At 38.9% G+C, this 12,081-nt stretch overlaps 1 protein-coding gene across 1 annotated transcript in view; it reads left to right on the top strand.

The window, feature by feature from the left end:
• SUCLG2 (succinate-CoA ligase GDP-forming subunit beta) overlaps window positions 1-12,081 on the top strand; it is a 262,823-nt gene that overhangs the window by 235,731 nt on the left and 15,011 nt on the right. Inside the window, exon 10 of the mRNA XM_047778950.1 lies at window positions 6,226-6,346. Within this exon, the coding sequence (XP_047634906.1) occupies window positions 6,226-6,346 (121 nt within the window). The remainder of the gene's footprint in view (window positions 1-6,225; window positions 6,347-12,081) is intronic.

Below are 12,081 nucleotides of genomic sequence, written 5' to 3'. Positions count from 1 at the left end.
AGGCTAAATGTCTCTGCCTCTGAGAGGCTCTCCCTGACCACCAGGTATAACATGGGTCCTGTCCTATGATCTCAGAGTGCCCAATGTCCCCCTCCCCTTCATAACCAATATCATGGTTTACAACTTCAGAAGTAGATATAGAATATTTTTTTTGTCTATTTTAAATCTTTCTTGCCAGCCGACCTACTGACCGCACCGAGTGGTTAAGAGTGTCTAGCACAAAGTAGGCCGTCCAGAATATATTTTGATTAAATAACTTACTTTTCATTCAGCAATCTGGCAATATTTGCATTTCATTAAATCACTTCCTTTAAAGAAAAGGAAGTGAAGTTTTGATCCTGATGACAGATTGGCTGCATGACTTGGTGCAGTTGTTTTTACCTTTCTGAGCCTCACTGTTTTGATCTGTAAAATAGGAGAGTTAATATCTACCTCAAGTGTTTGTGACGGAATCAGCTGCAGTAATGAATGAGAAAATATTAAGCACAGTGCATATTGTAGGACCTCAGTAGGTTTGCTAGCTCTGAAAGACATTCAACAGTAGGTAAAGCTGTAGTCCCAATGGTTCTCTAGCTCTTCAGAATGCTCAGTTTTCCTGTCTATAAAATGGGGATAATAATTATATCTACGTCATATAGTATATATGTGTTAAATATGTTAATACCTGTAAAATAATTAGAATACTGCCTACCACCTGCTAAATACATAGTAAACATTAGTTATTATTGTATTGGTGATTATTATTAACATCTTGATTCTTAAAGATTATAGATACTTCGTTGGGGAAAATGCACATTCAAGCAAAACTTTCTAAATATTTGCAAAGTGTTCACAGTTCACCTCTTAGGCATATCCTATGCTGTCTGTATGTGCTATATGTTAGCCTTGGCCATCATCTGCCTCTAAGGCCAAATCCTAAAGGGGCAGCTTAGTCATAGGCCTTGCCTAAAATTATCCCCCAAAATCACTGTGTATGTGAACATACCTAAGATTCTGTAGTGTTCATCAAATACTCAAAAGGGTTACACTCCCCCACAATAGGGGGATTTTAGTTGTGATTTTTGTTGGTTGGTTGGTTTTTTTAGGGTTGAGAGGCAAACCCTATATACCACAGCGTATAAGTTTTCTTTTTTTTGAGATTCAGTCTTTACTTTTAATTACAGGCTGAACTCTGCGCCCAGAGTGTACTTTGCAGGGCCAACCAAACACACACAGACATTTGAAAAACCCTGCGTTTGCACTACCGGCCACCTGCAAAGCCATGTGGGTAGCTGTCTGGGGCCCAGGGGCCTGTGCCAGTGGACCTGGAACCGTAACTGTCTCACTAGATAATCTTTACTTTTGTGAAACAGTAAATAGCAACCCTTGTAATCCTCACCCAAGAATTTGGAAAGCCTGCTCCTGAAAGCACTTAGGAATCTTCTGGTAGAGACTTTGGTTCTGAAATAGACCTAGCACTGACTTTTTAAAACCATTCCCTTTGCCCGAGTGGCGGAAGGAAAGACTATTAAAAGTTTCTGTTGGTTTTCGGAGTTCCCACTGTGGCGCAATGGAAATGAATCTGACTAGTATCCATGAGGATGCAGGTTCGATTCCTTCCCTCGCCCAGTGGGTTGGGGATCTGGCATTGCTGTGAGCTGTGGTGTAGGTTAGAGAAGTGGCTTGGATCCTGTGTTGCTATGGCTGTGGTCTAGGCCCACAGCTGTAGTTCCAGTCTGACCCCTCTGCCCCTGGTGCAATCTAAAAAGCAAAAAAAAAAAGGGAGTTCCCGTGGTGGCGCAGTGGTTAACAAATCCGACTAGGAACCACTGAGTCCCTGCCCTTGCTCAGTGGGTTGACAATCCGGCGTTGCCGTGAGCTGTGGTGTAGGTTGCAGACATGGCTCGGATCCCGCATTGCTGTGGCTCTGGCGTAGGCTGGCGGCTACAGCTCCAATTAGACCCCTAGCCTGGGAACCTCCCATATGCCGCAAGAGCGGCCCGAGAAATGGCAAAAAGACCAAAAAAAAAAAAAAATTCTCTTGGTTTTGTCGTGGAATGCAATTAGGAGTTGTAATAATAAATGAACACATGAGGCACACATAGAAAGTTTGATGTGCTTTATAAATGCTAAATAATAATAATAATGTTACAAGGCTTTCATTTTCAAACTGTCTTAATTTCATTTTCACTTTGAAGATTGCATATTACAGTAGTTAATTATAGAAATTGGCCCAGAGTGAAACCTAAAATCAGAATTCCATTGAAGTGCATTACTGCAGCAAATTACTTTACAGGAGGAGAGAATGGCATCATCTCTGGTGATGTGGGCTCTTCCCACCACCCCTGGTGGTGATTTCCTCTCGTGCTCCAAGCCGCATATCTTAAATGATCCCCTTTCCTGGAGCTAAGCAGCCTGTGTACTGCTGTGTCTGCTGCTCCTCTTGTAAAAATCCTGACTACTTTGTTAGTATCACTCAGACTCTTTTTCTCCTTCTCTCTTTCTCACATTCTCTCATGCTCCCTCTCTCACTGCTTATATTTCTTGATTTCACTGTCTCCCATGCTCTCACATGGTTTCTCTGTATTCCTCATCTCATGTTCTCTCATGAGCATTCACTCTACTCTGTCTCTCTCTCTCTTTCTTTCACCCATCAGTATCCCACCACCACCCCTGAGGGAGACTTTCAAGACTTTCCTTCACCCAGTTCTGGAAAAAGAAAGAATAAACCAAAAGAGCCAAGTTCCCATCCATCCCTGGCCTCTGGTACCTGCCACTCTACTTCACCTGCATTTTCTCAGGTTACCTCTCCATTCAGGCTGTAGGTCCTGAAAGAACCAACAGCTCTGCCTTCATCCTACCTGTCCTCTTTTACCTAAATTCTTGGTCTTTCTTTATCACCTAGAACATCACCTCTTCTAAAAGACCTTTCTCACCTCAGCTTAGCCCCAAGAAACTGAGAAGCCAGGATTGTAATTGCCAGTTTACTGGTCTTGCTCTCAAACTAGTGTTTGAACTCCTTGAGGACAGTCATGACATTTTATTCATCTCCATATCCCAAGCACTTAATTCTGTGCCTGGTGCCAGAGAGATGGCCATTAAGTGTCTATTGAAATCAGTTTAATTCACTCTTGAAACCATCATTTATTAAATGATTACACTATGTCATGGGTTGTGCTAGCTACTGATAGAAAAACTGTGTAATCCTGTTGTAGAGGACCACAGAGGTGACCCACCCAGGGTGTTACATCTTTGGATGGAGATGCAGGGTAAGAGGTAAATATGCTATGTTGGAGAACAATAGTACCTTTCTCAGCGCATCTGACAAAGTCACCTATCCCTCCACTGGTGGAAATCAGGGCTTTTTCTTGGGTTCATTACCAGGTGAAGTGGTTGGTTTACTTTTGTGTACAATTTGTCAGATGCTAATTAAAAACAATGAGCTAATGCTATGAAAGACTCAAGGGAACTGATAGCATATGAGGCAACCCCAGACTCGCAGCTCACGTCTGACACTCACTCCAGGGTGTGCATCCACTGAGTAGCACTACTTCACAGGGCTGTGGGCATCTTCCCTTCTCTTTGCGCCCCCTCCTACCTGTGTGGATACTTTCACCTACGTTTGTTGTGTGTGTTATAACTACTCTAAAGAACAATCATACCGTTTTGAGATGGATTAAATAGAGTAGTTCACCCTAACCTGATGACCAGAAACTTCACTGAGAAGTCATTGACCTCTGAATTTATCCTTAAAGAATGTGCTGGTTGGACTATGGCAGAGGTGTTCAGGGGCCAGAGTGTACTTGACTAGAGAACTTTGTTCTGCAAAAAACAGGTGAGCCTCAGCTGTTCTGAGTTTCTCTTTTGGACCCTGTGGAGTCATTATTGCTCTTGAGTGTTTGTTTTTTTTTTTTTTTCTTCCATTGTTCTGGCAAGCTCCTCTCCATCCCACAGCTATTTGGAAACTACTGCTGTACCAAGCGTCAATGCTAACAGCATTTAATAGCTGTCATTAGAAAGCAAGCTTCTGCTTACCAGTTGGCCTGCTGTGAATGGTAATGGGAGATTCTTTTTTGGGAGTAGCCCCAGTCTCTAATTGGTTTGAAGCATTGCTCATTTATTTTATTCTTAAAATATTACCTTTGTATTGAACTTCAGTAAGTTTGCATTTCTGTTATACTCAAATTCAACACAGTGGCAGTCTACTGAAAGGTTTTCTTACTTCTTATGCTTTCTGTCTAGGTAATCTGTCCACTTTCATCATTGCTTGTTGAAATAAATGCATGTATAAATACCCATTAGGTACCTTCAGGCATATATTAAGCATTTCACATGTATTAGCTCATTTAGGCCTCTCAACAACTTTATGAGCTAAGTACTATCATTCCCATTTTATAGGTGAGGAAACCATGTTCAAGTCAGGGTATGTCCCTTGCCCAAGATTCCAGCTCCAGCAGCTGGCATGAATGAAGAATAAGTAGGCAGTATAGAGGCCGACTTTGAGCTTCACCACTGCTACCTGTTAGCTTTGTAACACTAGCATACATCCTGTGAGTTCTCTGAATGGCTTTATCAGCAATAGGGGGCCAACCCTCACTGGACTTACTCTGCTGCACTGCAAGGATCAAAATTAAAAATGAGGGAGTTCCCGTTGTTGCTCAGTGATTAACAAATCCGACTAGGAACGATGAGGTTGTGGGTTCAATCCCTGGCCTCACTCAGTGGGTTAAAGATCCAGCATTGCCATGAGCTGTGGTGTAGGTCACAGATGTGGCTCCGATCCCACATTGCTGTGACTGGCGAAAGCCGGCAGCTACAGCTCTGATTAGATCCCTAGCCTGGGAACCTCCATACGCCATGGATGCGGCCCTAGAAAAGACCAAAAAAAAAAAAAAATGAGGTTCATGTAATGGCATTTTTTAAAATAATTAAGTGCTGAACAAAAATAAGGTATTCTTTTCTCATATGTTCTGTGTTATTAATTTAGCATATTGAAACAATGGCATTTTAAAATGGAATGTAGCATATTCGTATGCTTTGCAATTAGTGTAACATAATTTAATTGTGACTCCATTGTTGGAATTTTGATGCCTTTAGCTTGATGAATAGCCATTATCTGTGGGTGTTATCAATTAATCTAGGTAATGAATTCTCTTCATTATCTCATTCTTCATGTTAATTATACAGGATTTTCTTATACCTATTTATCAAGTCAGGACAAGTACAATTTTTTTCAGCCCACACACCTTTGAATATGGAATATGTACAAACAGGCTAACATGATGGGTTTAAATTTACATATCTGAAAAATTCCAGTCAATGGTTTGACTTTTCTTACACCCTTACTTATGGTATGAGCTTGTATCTCTTTATTTTGGGGGTATTTTTTTTAATCAAAAAGATTAGATTGTTAAGATAATAAAGCTATCTCTGACTTAAAATATACCACTAGCATATCAAAGAGGTATTAAGGAAGCATAAAAAAAATTGAATTTTTACCTATTAATAAAAAATGAAAAATAATGTTTCTAGTTTTGAAATATTTCATGAGATACCGTGACAGGTAAAATTCAAGTATAAACCATGGAGGAAAAAGACATGTTTTAAATGACACTATTCTTAACAATTTTAGACAATAATATATAAGACAAAGCAGAGACAATATGTAATAAATGACTGAATTCATTTTGAATTCAGAGACATGATTGATGGGATAATCCAGGTTACTATAATAATGTTGTATATTGATATTTACTAATTCAGTACTAAATTTTAGCTTTCTTAACAGTTTTGGGGTCTTTTATAGTGTATGTTCTGTGGTTTTGTTTTTTTTGTTTGTTTTTTTTTTGTCTTTTGTCTTGTTGTTGTTGTTGTTGCTATTTCTTGGGCCGCTCCCACGGCATATGGAGGTTCCCAGGCTAGGGGTTGAATCGGAGCTGTAGCCACCGGCCTACACCAGAGCCATAGCAACGCGGGATCCGAGCCGCGTCTGCAACCTACACCACAGCTCACGGCAACGCCGGATCGTTAACCCACTGAGCAAGGGCAGGGACCGAACCCACAACCTGATGGTTCCTAGTCAGATTCGTTAACCACTGCGCCATGACGGGAACTCCTCTGTTTTTTTTTTTTTTTTTTTTTTTTTTTAAAGAGTCTTATTTTAATTGTCTCTATTGTTTAACCAGTTATTTGGGAGAATGTTGATTATCAGCATTTTGATGGGCACCTTTCTGTTTTTAATTTCAGGTTGAAGCCATCCTAGTGAATATTTTTGGTGGAATCGTCAACTGTGCCATCATTGCCAATGGGATCACCAAAGCATGCCGGGAGCTGGAACTCAAGGTGCCTCTGGTGGTCCGGCTTGAAGGTGAGTTTCAACAGATTGCTACAGTACCAATACTCCTTCAAAATCAGGTAACCAGCATGTTCTTCCTTCACAAACTTTCTGAGACAACATAAGGAAACTGGGTTACATAGGATGAAATAAATGCAGTACAGCAGTACCTCTCTGAGCTTCTAATATGGGTTACAGCTCTCTAAGAATGGCATATGTTATGAGTCTCCAAATTTTCCAAACATATTCCAGAGTAGAGCCCTTTTATTATGAATCATTTCATGAGATTAGTGTTCTGGGAAATATACTCTGAGAAATGCTGCTCCAAGAATTATTCATTATGGAAGAGCTGTGGTTCTCAAATTTTTGGTCTGAGGAATCATTTACTTGCTAAAATTGAGCTCTTGTTCATTTTGTTCTTGTTCTTCTTGTTTAAAGAGCTCTTGTTTATTTTGGACTATATCTGCCAATATTTATTAATTTATTTAACTGATTAATACATTAATTTGTTTTTTAGGAGTAACTACTTAGAACTTTTTAAATACTCATCTTTTAAATAATAAGATTTGGAGTTCCCATCATAACTCAGTGGTTGGTGAATCCAACTAGCATCCATGAGGACGCGGTTCAATCCCTGGCCTCACTCAGTGGGTTAAGGATCTGACATTGCTGTGAGCTGTGCATAGGTCACAGACACTGCTCAGATTCTGCATTGCTGTGACTGGTGGCACAGGCCAGCAGCTGCAGCTCCAATTCAACCCCTAGCCTGGGAACATCCATGTGCTGCTGGTATGGCCCTAAAAGACAAAAAGACAAAAAAAATAATAATAAGATTTTAATTTTTATATTATGTATTTCATATGTAAATATACTACATATTTTATAAAGAATCACTTATCTTTTTAAATTTTAGTGAGAATAGCAGCTTTTTTTTATGGTTTTGCACATCCCTTTAATATCTAGCTTAATATTTGCTTCTGCATCACATCTGCTGCAGTATGCTGTTTTGGTTGAAATATATGAAGAAAATATGGAAAAAAAAAAGTAAAAAAGAAAGTCTTGTTGTGGCTCAATAGTTTAAGAACCCAACTAGTATCCATGAAGGTGTGGGTTCAATCCCCAACCTTGCTAACTGGGTTAAGAATCCAGCATTGCTGCAAGCTGCCCTGTAGGTCACAGATGCGGCTCAAATCTGATGTTGCTGTAACTGTGGTGTAGGCCAGCAGCTGTAGTTCTGATTTGACAGTAGCCTGGGAACTTCCATATGCCGCAGGTATGGCCCTAAAAAGAAAAAGTAAAGAAAAGAAAATCTGGCCTCATAGGGTTGTATATCTGGAAAAGGGAAGTTTTTGATAATGATTTCATGTAATTTTGAATATTATTCTTTGATACTACACTAAAACCCATAAGTACTAGTTTTTTTTATCAAAGGTTAGTTTTAATGTAGAATCTGGAACTATTTCAATGAACTTTTTATACTCATTAAAATCCATTGGTCTGTTTTTCACAATAAGTGGATTTTACACATGCATGATTTGTAATATCACACACTGATCATATGGAAAATTTTGGATTATGCAGATCTTCCAAAGGTTAACACATTTCAACATACAATACAAAAAATTCGCACCTGTTAATATCATACCATTATCAAAGAAGCATCTAGGTATTGGTAAGTTGTCAATGTGGTAGATGCAAGTTTTTAGAATTCTTATTTTCACCTGAAAGAACAAATTTTCTCATCCACAAAATGGTCAGTTGTTTTCCTTGGAGTGACACACTTACTTCACTCATTTTTGAAAATATCTGCCAGATAACTAAGTCTGAACAACCACAGTGTGTTCTACATTCTTCCAAGAAAAAAGTGTGTTCCATATAAAAGTGGGTTGTTTAGTTTGCTACTCAAACAATTATACAAATGCCTTTCCTCAGAACAACAATCATAGTTCAGTATGCAGAAGAGTGTTTTTTGTTTACTTCCTATTTGATCAAAGATGTGTACTCAAAAATTGAGATTTAATAATTTTTTTTTTTACTTTTCATTAAAGAAACTCGTACTCGAAAGTGGCAACTTTTCCTTGTGAGTGTGAAGTGGTGAAAAATAAAATGAATACTAGTATAGTTTGGTGCTGCTTGATTCCATGGCAATATGCCAGCAGTTTTACTCATCATTACTTTTGCTTCTTCAGGGCAGATGCCAACAGAATATTATTATCATAATTACATTAAAAATAGTTCTTACATCAGGGATCTGCCCCAGGATTCTCTAAACCACACTTTGAGAACCACTGTAGTAGAGCAGTGAAAACAGACACTTATTAGTGAAAACCATACAAAAGTCCTGTCCACATCATTACAGATTTCAGCCCATTTTTTGTTGTTGTTGTTGTTTCTTTTTAGGGCATTTTTCTCTTTCTGTTACTTTTCTTCTTTCACTCTCCTTTTCCCTCCACCTCGCTGAGACTCTCTACCTCACAGACTTAGTTATGCACCAGATGGACTTGAAAGAAATGGTGATGACAAAAGAAAAATATTAATAGCAAGGGCTCCAGTTGGCAAAGTTTAATATGGACATTAAAACATGATTTAATTAAAAGTTCTTAAAAATGTTAATGCAGTATAACTGATCCCAATAAAATAATGTCAGCAAAGGAAGATGATTGACAAGGCTGCAATGAAAAGAAAATTAATCAAGGAGTTAATGGGTCCATCAGTGTTAGTATAATTCTGATTAAAATGTTGATCTCAGACTGTCCTCAGGGTCAAAGTGACCAACGACCCTCAGATTCAGAAAGTCAGCTCTTACTGCATCTTAAAGGTGAGCAAGTCTACATAAGTAAAGCATACTATTGTCTTTCATTTGGAAATGACTAGAAGTTAGTGCATGCTTTGGTGGACTCTGTCTAGTGATCCTCCTTGTGCCTACATTGTCAGCAGAGGCCTCTAAGTTATTAGCTTGTAGTATATTCCTAGAAAAGAAAGCTACTGCACTTTCAATTTTCCCCAAAAGATTAAAAGGAGCACATCTCTTATTTTCACACTAAGCTTAATATTCCAGAAGTAAATAAATGATCCCTGTCATTCAGCAGATCCTTCCCATGTATATCAGGATGGTATACATGTTAACATATGCAAAATACCACATCTAAAATTATCTCCCTTAAGAATCAGTATTGGCTGTATCAAAGGCCTCTTTTAGCTACTAGGAAGAAGCATTGAAATGTCTAAGTCTGTTAGAGAATCAGATTTGCATCTTTTAAGTGAAAGCACTTCCAAGGTATATGCATGTGTTTTTTTAATTAATTAATTAATATAATGAATACTATGTATAAGCCATTGGCTTTAGATATCAAGAAGGATGCATAGAAATACAAAAAATGATTTTAGCTACTAGATAACTGGGGAAATAAAAAGAAAAAAATTAACAATACAAGCTAATATATATAAAGTGTAAATCAGTGTTTGCCCTAAAAGAATCTGCTTCTGTCTTAGTAGCAGTAGCCATTGGGGCATTCCCAATAACCACCAGCCTGGCCATGGAGCTGTTTATACCTTACAACATCCACCCTATCATGGGGAATTGAAGATGATCTCAAAGAGGATACTGGGCCCCAAATTTATGTAGGCTAAAAATGTCCCTGGTGGCCTTTTCTGTCACTAACCCCCTCTTATGATAATAGCCCCTATCCTATAATAAGCACCTAGGACCTTTATCAAGAGGGAAGAAGCAGCAGAGCTTTTGACATTTCTGGAATCCTAGCTGGTTTCTTTTCTTCCTCTTATAGGCGTTGGCATCTGAAGTGATAAATGACTTAGCTACATATAAGCTCAACATAGTAATACCAAAGACACTCACTGATATCCATATGTATGTTTTCTGGGAACACAGCTTCCCCACACCAAGATAAGACCTATTCCAAAATTCTGTCAGTCCTGCGTAATAAGCAAGGGAAAGTTGGAGAATTCTGCCCTAACTCTACCCTTGGCTCTGGTCATAGATAATGAAATACAGAAATTTGGAGACTTTTTATCTGTAAAAATCCTGTAAATGGAGCTAAATACAAACCAAGCCTGTGCTCTTTGTGCTAAGGGAATGCAGGCTCCTATAAAGTATGTGTCTCTTAAGCTGTGCTCGTTATAGCTCAGCCCACTGTCATTGGCATACCCTTTTTTTACGCTTACTCGATATTGACCGCTATAATCATAGTACTATTTTAGAGATGTGAGTTAGCAGAGAAATATTATAAAAGGAGAATTTCCAAGTTGAGCATGGAAATGAGATTTGAATCATTGGGAAGAAGGGAGAAGAAGGGAATTTAACAAAGGATCAGAAGTGAGTCGTCAGATTATTCCATATTTGGGAGTTGATAGTGACATCGTAACAATGGCCAACAAGGAAAGCCAGGACCTGGATAGACCAGGTGGCTGTCCGGGAGAAAGTAATGGCTTTGAGGAACAGGTTATGAGTGAAAAGAACTGATTGGGAAAATCAAGTTAGGACCCAGAATCTACACTATTATTAGGTAGAATCTAAAACCAAGGCAGGGAGTTTCTCTTGTGGCTCAGCAGTAAGAAACCCAACTAGTATCCATGAGGACGCAGGTTTGATACCTGGCCTCACTCAGTGGGTTACGGATTCAATGTTGCCATGAGCTGTGAGGTATGTCTCAGATTTGGCTCCGGATCCTGCATTGTTGTGGCTGTGGCATAGGCCTGAACCTACAGCTCTGATTCAAACCCTACCTTGGGAACTTCAATATGCCATGGGTGCAGGCCCTAAAAAAAAAAAAAAAAAAAAAAAAAAATCCAGGCAGGCAGATTTCCCTCACAGAGAGGTAAGACTGAGTAGAAACAAGAGCAGAGATAGAAAAAAGAGATGAGACAAAGAGGGGAGCTAGGGTTTTAAATCTATGACCAGGAGAATGAATGGCATAGTTGATGGACCTTGGAGAGCCAGAGATGGAAACTTGATAGAATGGGAGAGGATTACATTAGGGTCTAGTCATCCCCAGTTAGAGATGAAGCTGAAATATCAGGTGGAATCTGTGTGGAGGTAGAGATGTGGAAATATAGGGGATAATCCAAAGAGAGGTATGGTAGACAAATGAATACATCTCCCCCAGTAAACCACACTCAGGACTCACTGCACTGGAAATTGTTTCCACAGTACAGTTCAATTAAAATGGGAAATCAATCAAAAGACATCTCTTGTCACAGCAAGTCTTGTCCTCAGGGTTTCCAGTGGGGAAAAAGCTGCTAACTGGAGGGCCTTCTGAGGAATTTTTCTTAGACTGAGTGTAAATTTTTCGTTTGCTTTCCTCTGGGTCAGAACATAAATTCTGCTCCTCTCACAAATCTCTCTGTATTCAGTTATATTTTACCCAACCTTAGAGTATGGTTTTGTTCCTATTTTCTTTCTAAATAGAGCAAACTCTTCACTGTCTATGGTGACAGAGAAAGAGAAAATGGTACAGAGGTGGGAACATTTTAGACAACTCTAGGGATAATTTCTGTTTAACTTGACATAACACTTTGTTTTAGCTAATAAACTTTAAAATTATCATTATGCTTATTAGTATTAAAATTGGTTCACATTCTCAGAACACACACCATTGACTGGCTAGTAAAAGTGAGATGAGAAAGGAGTATCCACCATCCCAGCACTATGAAAACCCGAGTGACACCTAACAGCTGAGTGTGGTAGAAAAACCTTACGTGAGTCTGAACTACAGCAATGAATAATTATTATTGCAATATTCATTAACTGC

This window comes from Phacochoerus africanus, chromosome 1 (assembly GCF_016906955.1).
Source record: "Phacochoerus africanus isolate WHEZ1 chromosome 1, ROS_Pafr_v1, whole genome shotgun sequence".
Taxonomy (NCBI): domain Eukaryota; kingdom Metazoa; phylum Chordata; class Mammalia; order Artiodactyla; family Suidae; genus Phacochoerus; species Phacochoerus africanus.
Note: the sequence above shows the minus strand (reverse complement) of the source record. Positions and strands in the feature narration are given on the sequence as shown.